This window comes from Nelusetta ayraudi, unplaced genomic scaffold (assembly GCF_046127955.1).
Source record: "Nelusetta ayraudi isolate G7.1 ecotype Tasmania unplaced genomic scaffold, CSIRO-AGI_Nayr_v1 ptg000017l, whole genome shotgun sequence".
NCBI classification, from domain to species: domain Eukaryota; kingdom Metazoa; phylum Chordata; class Actinopteri; order Tetraodontiformes; family Monacanthidae; genus Nelusetta; species Nelusetta ayraudi.
The window spans coordinates 6,371,309-6,387,134 of NW_027466067.1; the positions used below are offsets into that span (position 1 = coordinate 6,371,309).

The 15,826-nt window shown below is 46.0% G+C and overlaps 2 protein-coding genes across 4 annotated transcripts; both read right to left on the reverse strand.

Moving 5' to 3' along the window:
- Nucleotides 1-1,120: 1,120 nt before the first annotated feature.
- On the reverse strand, nt 1,121-5,914 carry sh2d5 (SH2 domain containing 5). 3 transcript variants are annotated; one of them, XM_076025014.1, is made up of 10 exons: nt 5,546-5,910; nt 5,071-5,134; nt 4,884-4,964; nt 4,349-4,423; nt 4,109-4,255; nt 3,568-3,768; nt 2,475-2,664; nt 1,813-1,918; nt 1,559-1,718; nt 1,121-1,362 (listed from the first exon to the last, which is right to left on the reverse strand). In XM_076025014.1, exons 2-10 carry the CDS (start codon nt 5,119-5,121, stop codon nt 1,153-1,155), a joined length of 1,221 nt encoding a protein of 406 aa, XP_075881129.1. In that variant the 5' UTR covers nt 5,122-5,134; nt 5,546-5,910; the 3' UTR covers nt 1,121-1,152. The 3 variants fall into 3 exon arrangements, with proteins under 3 accessions (XP_075881129.1, XP_075881130.1, XP_075881131.1); XM_076025015.1 differs by lacking the exon at nt 5,546-5,910 and having other exon boundaries at nt 5,071-5,226; XM_076025016.1 differs by lacking the exon at nt 1,121-1,362 and having other exon boundaries at nt 1,578-1,718; nt 2,426-2,664; nt 5,546-5,914.
- A 799-nt stretch (nt 5,915-6,713) lies between these two features.
- On the reverse strand, nt 6,714-15,091 carry hp1bp3 (heterochromatin protein 1, binding protein 3). Its single transcript, XM_076025019.1, has 13 exons — nt 14,934-15,091; nt 14,275-14,403; nt 13,193-13,358; nt 12,441-12,509; nt 12,166-12,322; nt 11,940-12,083; nt 11,492-11,551; nt 11,137-11,276; nt 10,502-10,592; nt 9,466-9,625; nt 9,033-9,144; nt 8,698-8,919; nt 6,714-8,137 (listed from the first exon to the last, which is right to left on the reverse strand). Exons 2-13 carry the CDS (start codon nt 14,387-14,389, stop codon nt 7,624-7,626), a joined length of 1,950 nt encoding a protein of 649 aa, XP_075881134.1. The 5' UTR covers nt 14,390-14,403; nt 14,934-15,091; the 3' UTR covers nt 6,714-7,623.
- Between the last annotated feature and the right edge of the window lie 735 nt (nt 15,092-15,826).

Genomic DNA, 15,826 nt, shown 5'->3' on the forward strand with positions numbered 1-15,826 from the left:
AAATTCAGCGCGAGCGTAAGTTGTTTGTAACACGTATTGGTTATACAGGACGACGAATATTTTCATACATGCTTGTACAAGTCGAAGAAAAAAAAAAAAAAAAAAATGTCCCCTGACATTCGTTTGCTCTTCACTTGGGCGTTCTGTCGTTGCTTAGCAACCATAAAACAACCACAAAGAGATGAAACGCAACCAAGCTGACTGTAGACTCGGATATGAGGTTATGGCAGCAGGTTAGGAAGGACAATGTTTTCTATGTCACCACAATAACGAGGGGAAGAATCGTTAGTTTGTTAATACCTCCCACACTGCTAGTGCAAAAAGCAAGAGCCGTAGATCACACTTAGAAAGATCATTATATTTAAAAATGGTACATCATAAGTAGCCAGTTGGTCCCTAGGGGGAACTATACTCTCGGCTAAACTATCGTCAAAGATAACAGGCAAAGTCTTTGCAGAACAGTAAAACAGAAATGACATTCAATCAATGGAGGGGGGGGGGGGGGGTTACAGAAATTGACCTGAAATGAAAAAGAAGGCACAAAGTGCTTAATACAAATTGACAAAATACACCCTGCATCTGAGACAATGAACAAAGTAATGAAGCCGTCTGTAAAATAATGACCATTAGTTGTAAAAATCACAAAATATTAAAAACAACCTCTTTTTAGTTGTCATAATATACTGTGGAACGCTTTCTTCCTCCAGGACAGACAACAGAAAACGGCTAATATACAGCCGAGGGCTAAAATATAAAAGAAAAAAAAAACAACAGATTAATGTGCAATTGAAAAATACACATGATGAAATATAAGTCTACTTTTGAGACTCATCATTTAAACAACCCCCCAACCCCCACAAACTTGACAAATACCTTACAGGCACACATGGAAATATGATAAAAGATTAAAATCAAGAGACCCCCCCCCACAAAGAGCAGCAGGTGCAAAACATTACACCAACCTTGGAGAAAATGACCAGTGTTATAAATACAAGTGCCAACGCTGTTTAGTGGTGCATTTGTGTTTTACAGAATTCCACAACACCGCATGTGATTATAAAGTGGGAAATGGTAAAAGTGCAAAGAAAAAAAAAAGTGTGACTTGTTAAGACCCTCGAGGTTGGCAGCCTAAACACTGAGTCAGTCCAAGGTTCAAACCCATGCCTTTATGTGGGCACTCTTAATTTTGGTTTTGTCAGTGAGGCTCTTGCGGGGCTTTGCGGTGACGTGTTTGTTGCTAAATTCCTCCCACTCGTAGCAGTGGTTGACACGGGCACAGCTCAGCAGACACGGCAGATTGTCCTCGACCTTGGTGTAGTGCTCAATCAGCTCTGCTACAGAATCAAACTCTGTCTTGCATTTCTGCCACCAAAAAACAAAAACAGAAGCAGGAAATTACCAAACAGGAAGTCATTCGTAAATCATAGTTTAAGAAAATTAACAGTTACTATATATATTTTTTTGCGTCAAAAAGCCACAAAAAAACGTTCAACTTAAAGGGTTTTGAATTGACAGTTATGGTTGTGTGAACTTTATCTAGAAAAGACAGAAATTTTACCTCTATCAGGAATTTTCCTTTGCGAGTGTTTTCCACGAGGTGCGTCACTAATCCAGACGGAAAGCGAACGATAAGGGAGCCACACTTGGGCTTCTTAGGATGTGGACACAAGAGGTACGATCCAAGCACGTCGTCTACAAGCAGGGAGTAGCTACTGTCACTGCAAAAAAGGGGGGAGTGCATCGTCAAAAAAAAAGGCACAAGGAATTCCTTAAGAGAACTTGGGACATGTTAAATGCACAGGCAGCGCTCACGTGGCAATGCCAGCCCAGCACCAAACTGCTTGAGCCAGTGCTTCTTCGGTTTCGGCCAAGCTCGGAGTGCGTGATCTCTTCGACGGAGTCTTGTCTTGCTCCTTTTCTGTATTGTGTGTCAAGAGGAAGCAAATGAATGGGACTTAAAGGCCTGATAAGTAAAGATTTACCAGAACTGCTATTAGGGAATAGCTCATTCATATGTACGGTCTAGCTACATACAACCACCAAAAACTTGTTGAGTTTTCATTCTCGTATCAAAGAAACACTTAAACTTGCATAGAGGGAGTCCATAATGCAACATCATCCATCTACAGCAGCCCCAAAAAAATTGATCGGCTTACTCAGACATCACATCATTATCCCCCCCCCCTTAATTATATCGACCCCTTAATTAAAATTCCAAATGATAGGACTGGAAGGAAAAAAGGAGTGTCAGCAACATCCATGAAAGAGTTTTAGCAGTGAAAAACAGAATTCTTCTGTAAAGTTTGTGACCCACGTGGGAGGCGACCAGCGTCCATCACCTCACCAAGTGAACTCCCACCTGACACCACAACAGACAGTGAGTAAACTGCCCATCACCGGACGCCGATAAAGAAGAAGGCGTTACCTAATCAACTCTTTGACCCTGGAAAACGCTCTGTGAACACTGGGCCCACCTTGTGCGGCGCTCAGCCGTTCCTGGACATTGCGCTGTTTGAGCGGCGTGAAAGTGAAGGAGCGGTACGCGCCCGAGCGCAGCTCTTTGGTGCGCATGGCTTTCTTGCGCGTCAGGGACGGGGAGGAGGACGTGACGAAGACCTCGTCTTGGCTGTTGTGCGGCTCGTCAGAGGATTTTTGACTCTTTTTCTACAGACAAGGAAGTGGTGAAGAAAATCAAAACAGCATATTTGTTTAGATTTCAGAACAGAATGATTTGTTAAGATTTAACAATTGATTCAACCAGAGTGACTGAATAGTGGGTGAAACCAGAGGTAGCGACTGGAGCTGAACAGCTCGACTACAGTTGTGTAATTCTGACGGCACGAACAATCTAATGGGCAGGAAACAAATACGTAGCCAGGGATTGAGGACGGTCAGTGCAGTGCGAACTCAGATGCTGTTACGAGAGGATCAGACATCCTTTGGAGCCTGAGGCTGAAGAAGCATTTGCAGCTGCCCTTTATAACATCTCCATTCAAAGATGTAAAACATGGAGGTGCTGTTGTTTCCCAATTCACCTAGATCCTACGATGACTTGTGAGTATAGTATTCGTGCCGTTACTGGTGCATCTTATTGTTTTTAAATCACTTATTTATGCTAGTTGTAACTTTATCCAAATCAGAATTTTAGAAAACAGCAAAAGCAATGGTTCGAATCAGTTGGATGCGTGCCATTAAACTTGTAGTGTTGTCACAGAGGCAAACATTCCAACAAAGTAAACACATTAACCTCAGTGGTACACTGGAAAGGAACTATCAGCTACTGGAGTGTAAACAATGCCACAAAAGGCATGTTTGATGAAGTGGTGACTACACAACACAGGCATTATTTCCACGTCAAACAAATGTTAGAGTGACCTTTTTGCTGTTGTTTCTTTTACCAGTGCCTTGCTTTTCAATGCTTTGTGAACCACCAATCCAGAGACTCTATTGCACTTGGTGGTTCACGAGTAAGACTGATCGCAGCAACCATTAGTAGCACAAAACCTGGTCCTCGGCCAGTGCAAACCAGCTATCACACAGATGAATGCGAGACGTTAAAGTTCAAACCTTCAAGCCCGGCAGTAACCCTCGGAAGGGGGCTCTTCTGAAGGACACCAGGGCGCTGACGCTGAGAGGAAAGCCGTGGTTGAGCAGGGAGGGGTTGCGGCGGGGAGCTGAACCAGCCGAGTCCTCCTGAGCTTCCTCGGGGTGCTTCTCCAGGTAGGACAGTTGGAAACAGCGGCACAGCAGCAGGTTCAGGAACTGGGCCTGTGGTGAGACAGCGTGGACAGAGAAAACCCCAAATATTGGATCAAGACGGGTGTCAGCAGACGGCACTTTCTCATCCCTGACTCAAAGTAAGCACTAATACAAAAAGGAAATAATCCTTGGAACAGCAGCATTCCTCAAGGAGTATAAAGAACCTCAGCTCCAACAACAAATTTCATTGCGTTTTATACACAAGTGCTGCCTAAGTTAACGTGAAAGGACTGCATCCAGTATCAGAAGAAAGTCTGCCAACGGAACAGGTAGAATTGTTGGAAGCTCAACGGCAGACACATTTTTTCTGGATTCTTACAGCAGCACGCAAACTCTGGCCGTGCCTTACCGCTCTGGCATGCCTTGCTCGAAAGACATGGCAGTAAAGCTGGGCATCAGCGCGTCCCGGGTTGTGGGACACAAAGGCAAACTGGGCGTCAACAGGGCGGGCGGTGGACAATGAGACCCTATGCAGAGCATGGGCCATCAGGAGCGTCTACACATGAAGGAGGACAGTATGCAAAGAAATCGGTTCAGACATGCCGACACGGGGCCACTAATGACTGCTAGAACCAACAACACCACTTACAGTTTCATCCTCGTCATACATTTTCACCCCTTTGATGGAGAACTTGACGGACACAGGTCGCCTCCTCCGGCAGCTCTAGCAAAAGACAATTGTGGGTGAATTACCCACGAGGCCGTGGGAAGTTGCTCTTTGGACCCAAAATTGGGAAATAGCAACAATTATTCACAGAGGAGGAGGGGTCCAATTATCCCTTCAAAACAAGAACTCTCCGTCTTGAATCCTTCAACAAGTGTCTTCTTTGGTGTCTTTGATGTTCCACCACTACAGACATGTGGAGACTAGTGTGCTAGCTTAGGTTTTTTTTTTTGTTTGTTTGTTTTTTTAAATGATACAACTATGTGAATCATAATAAAAAAAATATTGCAAGGCTACAAATTCAAAGACGGAACTACATACTGTACCTGTAATATGCAACATAACACTGCAGTCCAACAGTGTTGAGTCAAGGTTAAGGCTGGTCCACAGTGGACGAGATGAACAAAACCCACAACTAAGGGTGTTGGGTCTGGGCCAGGTCGACCCTGCTGGGACTTACTCTGAGGGCTTTCAGCTGAGTGTGCAGTTGCTCCATTTGCTCGTCCAGACAGCAGTCATCCACAGGAAATGAGCCCACATACTTCACACACAGCAAGGAATGAGTTCAGTCGAGGCAGATGAAACATGATGCACACAGACACTCCGCCACACCAAGAACGTAAAAATCCCACATTTCTGGAACCTACCTCTGCTGAGCGTGTGACAGTTCCGTCCTCTCTGGCCGGTGCCTCGCCCATGCCGTCGGTTAAACTGTGGAAACATGATAATTTAACGGCCAAAAAAAAAAGGGGGGGGGGGGGCGTCAAGGGGTTGTATCAGACTGTCAGAAACAAAAACAAAAAAAAGAAGAAGCAGGAAGTCGGGTGAAACTCACTCCAACACAACGACCATAAACACGGTCGAAGTTAATGTCAACTCCTGTGGTGAAAACAGAACGTGTCCGGCCCCGTAAACGGTAGAAGAAGAAGAAGAAGAAGAAGAAGAAGAAGAAGAAGAAGAAGAATCAAAGCAGAAGAAGAAGAAGAATCAAAGCTCGTCCCGAGGTGAGGTGTGGATACGCGCTCGACTCGGACCAGAATGAACCCACGCACACTTTTTGGACCCGCAAGTGTCGTCCCACGCCTCAGGCGGAGACTCTCAATCTATTTCGCTTGTACCAACCTGGGCCAGAACTCACGGCCCTCCACGCTCCACCTCGTCCTCCCTCGCCGTCCGTGACTGACGCCGCCGCAGTGCCGCCCTCACCTTTACCTGCTCCCTCCGTCCCTCCCTCCCGCTCGGCTGGCTCGGTGCTGGTCCAGGTGCGCTGCAGCCGCCCCGAGGCGGGGCTCGACGGACAGGAACCCGGGAGGGACAGTCAGGAAAGGAGGGGAGGAAGAGGCGGCGAGACAAACGCTTGCTTCCCCACTACGAGACCAGGTTCGAGTCGAGGTCTTCTTCTATTCCCCCTCACCTCGTACTACTCGGGCTGTTGGTGCTGCTGCTGCCGTCGCCTCATACTTTTCTTTTCCTCCCAACCCCGCACATTCCTTCCTCGCCATTGCGCAATTCGCCGTCATGACGTCACAGGCAATGCGCTGGGAATGACACCTGAAAGGGCCGAAGGTGTTTTTTTTGTTGTTTTTTTTGTCCTGTTTCCAAAAAGTTCTGGGCAGATCTGAATTCACACTTCCTCGGTAATCTTAATATAGACCACTCATTGAATTCGGAAGACAATATGTCTATTTGAGTTTTTCTCAAACTTATGTCTTATAATTTCCACTAACATTTTGAATGCTAATTATGTCTTTAAAATTTTTTAAAACATCAGAAAAATCGTTTTTCTGTTTTTATTATTATTGCTATGTACTTGACAACACAATATGTTTGTATGCATGTGTAAGTGTATGTATATTCTATATTTGTGCTTATTTGTAACTCATTCTGAAGTTTTCAAAATATCCTTGTTAACAAAACTTAAAGGACCAAAGTAGTTTAATAGTCCAATGATAAAGAACATAAGCACTGCTAGAGTTGTTAGTCAGACAGCCCTGTATAGGTCATGAGGTGGTTAAAATAATAATAGCACGAAAAAGCAGGAAAAGTTTATTGGCGTAGTAACACCAAAACAATGCACACAAAGAAATCATTGCATTTGTTACGGTCTATCTGATTCAGCCAAACCTATTGAAAGATAAAAAAAAGTTTTTTTCTGGAAATATATCAAGATATCTAAGATTGTGCAAAATCTGAAGGGTATCTGAACTTCGCTATGACTGTACCGTGCCCTGTAAAACCCACATTGGTCAACCGCTAATCGAGCCTAAATTGAAATAAAGAATGAGCAGGATTCTACAAATATAGCCATTTTATTAATGACTTGGAAAAAACAGCTTAACAACACAAGGAATACAAGCATGCAGGGTATGTGTAAGCTAGTAGCCTCATTGTTCTTATTCACAACACACATCTTACTGTTGGGTACTGACCTACAGCTGTGAAGCAAATATGGAAAAAAAAAAAAAGTAATTAATGGATATATGTATATATTCTTTTTGAAAACACGCGCATGAGAAATAACATTTTTAGTATTCTGTATTGTTTGTTTTTTTCTCTCTGGGCCACTTTGTGGTTAAAATCCACATTTATCATAAACTAAAAACTTAGGTTGAACACAGTGAAAGAAATTTAAAATCATATTCTCACGTGGGTCTTTGTGAGCAAGATCTCAATCACTTTCGAGAAGTGTTTCCAAAAACAAAAACAAAAACAAAAACAAACAAAAAAAACAATTGACTGTGAAGCTGTAGGTTTTACGTAAGTTAACAGAAACCGAACATTCCCAACCCTCTGTAACACTGACTTTTTTCCGGATGAAATGTAAAGAACGCACGCCTCCCAACACCTACAGACCAGATGAGGAATTTAATATAAGAGGGGAAAGTAACGTCCCTACTTGGCTCTAGTTAAAAGAAGGTCAAGTCTTGCTTTGCTTTCGGATCTGGCAGCTAGCGCATCTGTTTCACTGTAACACTGAGGGTGCTCATCTAAAAACAGTGGTTAAAATTAAAAACCAGAAACCTCAACGTACAATAACCTGGTAGGATAAGGTTCTTATTCTACAATAGAAATACAAAATTAAAACTACTGCCCCGTTAAAAAAAAAGGGGAGAGAACCAAAGACCGCGGGAGGGAGTGGCGAGACAGAGCAGCAGACGGTTTCCCAGCAGCGGCCCAGTCCACGAGGACCCTCTCCGGGCTCACTTCCGCCCCCTTTTGGCCTTACGAGGCGCCTGCTTGTTAGTCTTCGCCCCCTTTTTGACTGGCGCTTCCTTGGGCGACGCCTCCTCAGGCTTGGGCTGTTTTGACCCGCTTTTGCCTGCCGGTTTTTTTGCAGCTGGCCCCTTCTCGGACGCAGTTTCGGGTTTGGATCCCCGCTTGGAGCCGGCCTTCGGACTCTCCTTCGTCTCTTCGGCCTTTTTGGGGGAGGACTGGGCGGGCCGCTTGGACCCCTTTTTGGTCAACTTTTTCACGGCGGGTGTTTTGGGCTTCTTGGCAGGGGAACCTTTTTTAACAGGCGTGGCTTTTGCTGGTGCAGGCGTCTCCTTCTTCTGGACCTCCTTTTTTGGCGTCGGAGCGGCTGAGGGCGCGCCTTTCTTGGCTGGAGGCTTCTTTGACTTCGGGCGCCCCCTGCCTTTAGCCTGACTGGTGGCAGGAGACTTCTTGGTCGCTGGGGGGTGACGGGCTTTGGGCGGCGGCCTCTTCTGCACCTTTCTAAGAGCGAGACAAACAGACAGATGTTCCTTTCGGTTGCAAACAGGTTTGTAGCGTAAGACAGAGGACTTAAAGGTCCAGTGTGTAATATTTGCATCGTGATTTTTATATTTGGTAAATGCTTGATATACTGCCCATAAATACATTAATAAAAGTGTACAATCGCTGTACAATAAAAGTAATTTGGTTTTACTACCATTAAAACGGTTCTCATATATACAAGAATGTACATATAGTCAGGGTCTTGCTCCTAGTTAGCTGCCATTTTTTACCGCAACATTTCTAAGGAAGCCTGCCGTGGACAATCCAGCCTGCCAGACAGCGCGTTTCATAATTAGGGTGAACAGTCGCGTCTTCAAATAAACTAATGAAGAAGTAGGTGGACGAGGTATCCTGGTTTGGGTGTGCAGGCCACCGTAGCTCACTGGCAAGCTCAAGAGGGGGAGAAAAACTGAAAGACGCTGCAAACTAAAATGTAAACGCTTGATGTCGCCGTTTCTCCTTCAAAATCTGCAAATAGTACACACTGAACCTTCACATAAGATACTGAGCAGACTCACCGCTTCCGAGGTGGAGCTTCATCTTCAGACTCGTCTTCTTCCTCCTCCTCCTCGTCCTCCTCGTCCTGCTCCTCGTCCTCCTCGTCCTGCTCCTCGTCCTCCTCTTCTTCTTCTTCCTCGTCAGACGAGTCAGCCACCCGCTTCCGCTTGGGTGTGCTTGACTGGGGCTTGGAGCTGTTCTTCTGAAGGTGTTTGAACTTGTCAGGGTCCAGGATGGTGGGACTAAAAAAAAAAAAAAAAACTCCTTTCTAAAAAGCCTTCAACAAAATGTCCAACCTGAACAAGACGCAGTACAACTGTCTTAAATAGTTTAATTTCAGAAGAGTTGTGAGTACCTGGGGTAGTAAGGGAATGACAGCCGGTAGGTTCCTGTGAAGCCGTGTCCAGAGATCTGCTCCATCCAGCCAAGCACTTTACACTTGGTCAGGGTCCTTCTCAGATAAGCCACTGGGGGGGGGGAGGGGGGGGGGGGGGAGGATTTGCATTTTAGCATCACTGTATTTTGGCTCATTAAACCTTTAAGTGCTTTTAAAATAAGGTAAATGCTATGCTATGTTTGTAAAATGACCCAGGATCCAGCTGAAAATCTAACATGACCTGTTTCCAGGTAGAGACTAATAACAACCAAACTAGACCTCTTGACATTCCTCCTGAAACATGGCACCAAATGCAAAAATTCCAAGAACATCCAGTGGTTGCATGGTGATGGAGGACAGGCAGGACGAGGTGCTGTGTTTGTTACTAGGAGGTCAGTGGAAGGCCTCTCACCGAGAAAGTTCTCCGTCCGGTCTTTCTCGGAGTCCAGCAGGTATCTACGTAGAGTTGTGATGCTGCAGGTCTTGGGTTCATTCATGGCTGTGATGGCCACAGCGATGGCGTCCTCCAGGTCGCTGCCCTGCAGGAGGACCTTGTTCCCAGTTCGCTTCAGCTGCAACGGAGAGGTATAGTTACATCCCACTGTAATGGCATGGACCTTTAACGACATTGAAACTCACTGACTTTACTGCAGTGTTTCTCAAAGTGGGTGAGAAACACTGAAGTCTGGGGGGGGGGGTGCGAAACACCGGGCAGGAGGGAGACGGGTCGCCCGGGGGAACTAATGTTTTCACGTCGGAACTTTTTCCACGGCGGAACAATGAACAAAAAGTGTTCAGTAGGTTGTAGCTAAGAAAAGCGCTGCTCAGGTACACAGGATGGACAAATATTTGACAGGGACGAAAAGAAGACTTCAGGAGTCCGGCGGTGGCCACTGTTCATTGTTGTTGGGCACTTTTGGCTGTAAAATCGTTCCGCGAGTAGCTGCGGAACGATGGTGTCATTCACGCCAGACTTGAAGCGGGGTGCACCTCCGCAGTCTGCTCTATTTTCTTTCTAATGCGCGAGCCGCGAGCGAAAAAGCCAGAGGACAATGAGCAGTTTTCCAGCGCTGATAGAACGTAATCAAACACCTTTGCATCAGTACGTGATCTACGCCGCGACTGGCGCGATATTATGACTTAGCGCACGCAGCGCTCAGCGCTCAACGTCATCCCGTGTGGCAGGTAGAAAATGTGATGTTGTCGCATGACTGATGTTGTTGATGTGGTCAATTTCATCAAAACAAGACCCCACTGCTTTACTGGAACTCATATTTCCTACCATACTTCCTGTTTTTTCTACAGAGCGTCACATATCTATATCTTTATCATGCCATATCTTGTTCTATTGAAATGGGAAATTAATTTGAGAACTGGCAGAAAACAAAGCCTCTCTGTTATTCAACTCTAAGGACAACGTCGCTGATATGGATATGAAGGTTAGTCACCTGAAAGGTCCCCCTGGCTCCCGACCCAGTGACTTGCTCCAGCTGTCCACCCTCCACGGCCCTGATCAGGGCCGTCTTCAGCACGTCCGGCCTGAGGAGACACACACGCAGACAATGCCTTCACTTGCACGGGGAACTCCAGAGCCACCTCAGACACCTTTTGTGATATTGCGTCGGACAAGAGCTCAGATCAAAATCTGAACTAAAAATGAATAACAACATCACACAAAAGTTGATCTGTTTCTTTGAGTTGGTTTTTGACCCACGTTAGAAAGAGTGAGTACACAATCGTTGAAAAACAAAAAAATATCTATTATCTTACACTAATTACAGCATCCTTGTCTCACAACTTGTCTTGTCGCCTTTTCAAAACCTCCACTTGTTGTCTTCTACTACTACTACTACTACTACTAATAATAATAATCCTACAACTACATTTTATTACAGCCATGCAAAGATGTGGACCTTGTACCATCCAACAGATCCACCGTCGTCTAAGACGCAGTGAACTAAAACGCAGTGAATTTGCATTTGACTCACTTCACACTTTGTCCGATAAGACAGAAACACACGAAGTTGCAGCCACATGCTGGGGAAACGCAGTGTGCTAATGCGGCTGGCGCTCTTATACTTACTTCTGCTCGATTTTGAGGCTGGGGAAGTGCTGCTCCAGGTACTTCTTGATCCGATTGAAGGAGGCCTCTTTGGGCTCACAGAGCCGGGTGATGATGAGAGGAAGAGCGTCTCCCAGAGGTTCAGTCCTCTGACCGCCTTTCTGCAAAGCACACGGGACGTTACAGTTATGACACAACAGTGTGACTAACGTATGGACCGGCAACAATGCAAAGCACAACCTGGAGGTTGCATTTTAGTATTTTAGTCGATATAATTGAATTTGCACAAAACTAAATCGCCGAGCCACAATTTTGAAATGTCTGTTGCTTTCAATGTTGTGCTTTATTCTACATCCTTCCCTGTGCTGGGACATACCTTAGACGGGGGGGGCTTCTTTCCAATAGCAAAGGTTCCTGAGAGACCTTTACCCCTCAGCTGCAGGAGAGACGGGGAGACAGAGAGAGGGTGAAGAACGGTCGCAAGCTGAATCTGGGCGCTGCATTTCTCTTTGGAGCTTTTGATGAGACAAACATGTTGCAGTTGTAGCATGACCTTAAATAAGCAAGATCTCTGAGGCTGAGAGCTATATACAAAAGACCTCAGAACCAGAGCGCCACCTGCTGTCACAACATGTCTGCAAGATTTTTGAGGAAAAAAAAAAAAAAAAAAAAAAATCTAGTGAGCCAGATCATCAAATTAAGAGTTAATTCAGCTCAAATTTGGGATAAAATACAAGAGCAAGAAACAGACGCTGCATCATTTAATATTGAAAACAGAGCAGAGTTAAAAGCTTCAGTTACTACTGTGCACCACCGCCGTCTACCTGCTTGATTGTGCCCCTCTCCAAGTGCTTCTTCATTGCATTCCGGATGAGAAATTTCCTCTTTTTGAGCTCCATCTCCGGGTATTTTTTCACCATGAATTTCAGGGCCGCCTGGTACGAGACCCCGGACCTGCTGTTTGCGGACTGCAGAGGAAGACCAACAACAAAGGTGAACAGACCTGGCCTGTTTTGAGCCGACCCGGGTACCGCAACGGCCGATACCCACCTCGAGGGCTTCGATGAGGATATCGTCCACTCTGTGATGCGTGCCTGCAAAGTTGCTGACGGGCAGCTTTTTACTAGCCGTGACGCTGGCCCAGGCGGGGATGGTCCTCCTCACCTTCTTCACTTTGGTTTTCTCATACTTGTATCCATCCTTCAACCTGTCGCCAAGAGCAGCGAGAAGCCATTTCAGTGACGCGAGTCCTCCCTCCCCCCCCGTCCCGCCCAGGCGATATTTCACTGTGATGGTTACCACCCTTATCGTTATCGCATCCTCACCTTAGTAGGAGAACATAGCAGTGTGTTGCACACTGTCCAGCCGCGCAGTCCTTGCATTTGTCACTTTGTCTGTTTGTCACCGTCGGGAGAGACAAGATCAGGTTTCAGAACAACTGTCTTTGGTGGCCACCATGCTAGCTTGAGCCTGACTGACCTCCTTTGTTTGCATATGATACACACAGTTTGACACTGTCTAGGAGGAGGGGGGGGGGAATATAGAAAGTCACAGAGGATGAAACTCAAAGTCCGAATAAAATTCAGGTTTGCATGCAGAGTCAATTTTTTGGTTTGACAACTGCAGGGAACAAAACAAAATGGAATTTTTCAAAAATAAATCCCTCTGATAACCAAGCGAGCAATAGAATGCGACACACCCCTCCAAGGATTTGCAATATATTTTTGCACGATTAAAATCGACAACGTGCCTCGGAAAACAAAAGCTGCTCTTTCACGCTGAGCCTGAACTGCACTGGCAGCTGCTTACACGGCTAACTTCCGCCCACAGACTCCTCCGAGACAGCGAACGCCGCTACACCTGTCTGACACCTACCTTCAGGAGTACGGCCGTGGCCGCTTACACCGTAAATGAAAAAAATGCAACGCCAGAGCCATGACAGGAGCAGTCTGCTTTTAATCCAGCAGAGGTAAGGATCATATAAACAGATAAAAGTGCTATCAGAGTGAAATATCGCAGCATTCACGGTCGCAAACATGCACGCGCGCACACACAGCGGCTCTCTCGTGACACTCACTCTTTCTTCTCCGCGCCCTCTTCTTCTTCCTTCTGCTCGGCGGAGCCCTCTGTCGTCACGCCATTCTCAGTGGGTTCGGCGGGCTCGGCGGACTCAGCCGGTGCAGCTGAGGACGCTGCCGGCTCCTCGTCAGCAGGGGGCGTATCCTCCGGGGAGGCTTCGGGCTCTGGGGGGTGGGGGAGAAGAGTGGTTGAGAAGGATGCCATCTTCCCTCACTCCTCCTCTCTGCCCTCTTCATACATCACACATACACACACGCACGCTAACATCCTCGCCAACCCCCCGTCTCAAAAAGACATGCTCTGACATCACGTTTACATTCGCAGGCAAAAACGGGCTGAGGAAATCTTCAAGGGCAAATTGCAATATCCTGCTGCATCTTTCATTTATTATTTTTGCTTCTGATATTTGCTAATTTTTTTTAACCATTTACTTCATCGTGGTAACACTGCACCTCACTGCCACAATGTTATTGTATTTTTTTTTTACAATGAAAAATAAAGCTATCTACCTTGCAAGTACGGTAGGGAATAGCATGAGAACTGAGATGGCTGCACATACAGGTGGTAACATTTTGCCTTGTGTTCCTCGGAAGGGTCGCCCGCCTTCGCTTAGAATTTCAAAACTCCCTCCGATCATACAGAAATATGTAATATATAAATATGTAGCCTATAATATCTATCTTTTTAGCAAACATCCTTTGGAACTTAAACAACCTACAAAAAACGACCCCAATCTAATGGCTCTTCTAATTTCCACCACACAATACACTTCAGTTGATGCATTTCATTGCATTTGGCAACAGGAGAACATGGACCATGGTTCTGTGTGGTACAGTGGAGAAGACGGGGGAGGAGGAGGAGCGTGGGAGAAGCAGACTTGCAGAAAATGTCCCAGACGGATGTTCCCTTAAAACGCAGCACACATGGTTCTCTGACTGTTTATTACGGGGGCCCACTTGACGGCAAATTCCGTGGTTGCTTTCCTTGGGACTGTGTTTAGGTGGTGGTGGTGGGGGGCAGCAGCGCGAACACGAATTGTTGCGTTCACGGGTCAAGGTGACGGTTCCGGCCCGGCCTAACCTTTCTCTGCTGCAGCCGGAGGAGCCTTCTCCTGAGATGGAGGCGCTGCTGTCGCTGTCGCAGCCGCAGCCGCCGCCGCCGCCGCCGCTGCTGCTGCTGCTCGGCGAATCGGCATCACAGGAGATTCACCTGCACGGACGAAGACAAGAGTGAAATTGTACACCGAACAAGACGCCGTGCAAGGAGTGTGTGTATGTGAGGCCGCTTCGGGGATGGCGAGAGTGGCAAACCCACTTCATTCATTGAGGGAGACAATTACTGTCAAACCAGAGGAGGAAAAAAAGAAATACGACGCAACTTGTATTTTAGCCGAGCTGCAAGTCCTCCAATGGCGCTAAGGCTTCGGTAAAAACAACTAGACACCCTTGCCAGCGCCGAGCTCGGACGTTTTTTCACACGAGCTACGAGTTGCTGGATTATTTTATTTTTTTTAAAGAAATTTCGCCATTTTGTCAGTGCGCTTATAAACACACATACACACACGCGCGCACGCACGCACACACACACACACACAGACTGATGGCGTCGCACAAGGAAGGGGAAAAAATAATTTCACTAGCACTGAGGGGAAGCCAGCGACCCTTACTACTCGTTGCAGCGTCGCGCCGGTGCAACTGGATGTTGATCTTGTGACACAAAGAGGTGCGAACGAGCCTTACCTTTCTTTGTGTCCCGAAAAAGTCAGTTATTTTGGTGAAAATTTCTGCACAGTCCTTTATTGAGATTTGTTTGCGAGCCCCGCCCCGTTACGGCCGTTGTTCTACGTCGAGGCGTCACACGCGTCACGTCAAAGTATTTCCGTTCCACAGAGCTGTCCGCCGCCGCCATCTTTCCCCGGAAAGGAGGCAGGATAAATGTTCCGCCGGTCCGTCCCTTTAACTGTACCAGGAAACATGTAAGCTTTTCAGGTTGTCCCTTGACATCGAAGAAAAAAATAAAATAAAAATACCACTCTTTTTTTTAACGATAAGAATTACATTTACCGTATATGTACCACATTACACTGTAATAAAGCACAGTTTCGTGGTTTCAGCTAAGACTCATGGGAGATGGAGTGTAGATAGTTCGTCCAGGTCTTGTTACTCGGCTTTTGCCATTTAAACAGAAATTAATAAATATAAACTCCGGTCGAAAATAAATGACTAAACAGAATACAACAAAGTCATTTGTTGCATGCTTGGAGTGTTCAAATTACTCTGTAGCATTCCAAGTAAGTTGCCATTTGTGGTCTGAACAAATTTCCAAAAACATATAGCTTGTCTATCTGAAACTCAATCAGATAATTTTTACCTGAATGGCAGAATCCAAAAATTTCAATTGAATAAGAAACGACGGCAGCACAAATTTAAAAACCAGACAAGTCAAGACAAATCTGCACTTTTCAGTTGAACACAAAGTCTACATTCATGAAACATTTCCTGCCAAAACCACTTCATTCTGACTTGATGCTCTGATGTTTCTTTATCAGTGCCTCCAGCGGATCATCATGCTGCTCTTTCTCCTAAATACGCCAAGGTGTTATCAATTTAAGCTTGAACAGACACACATTTTC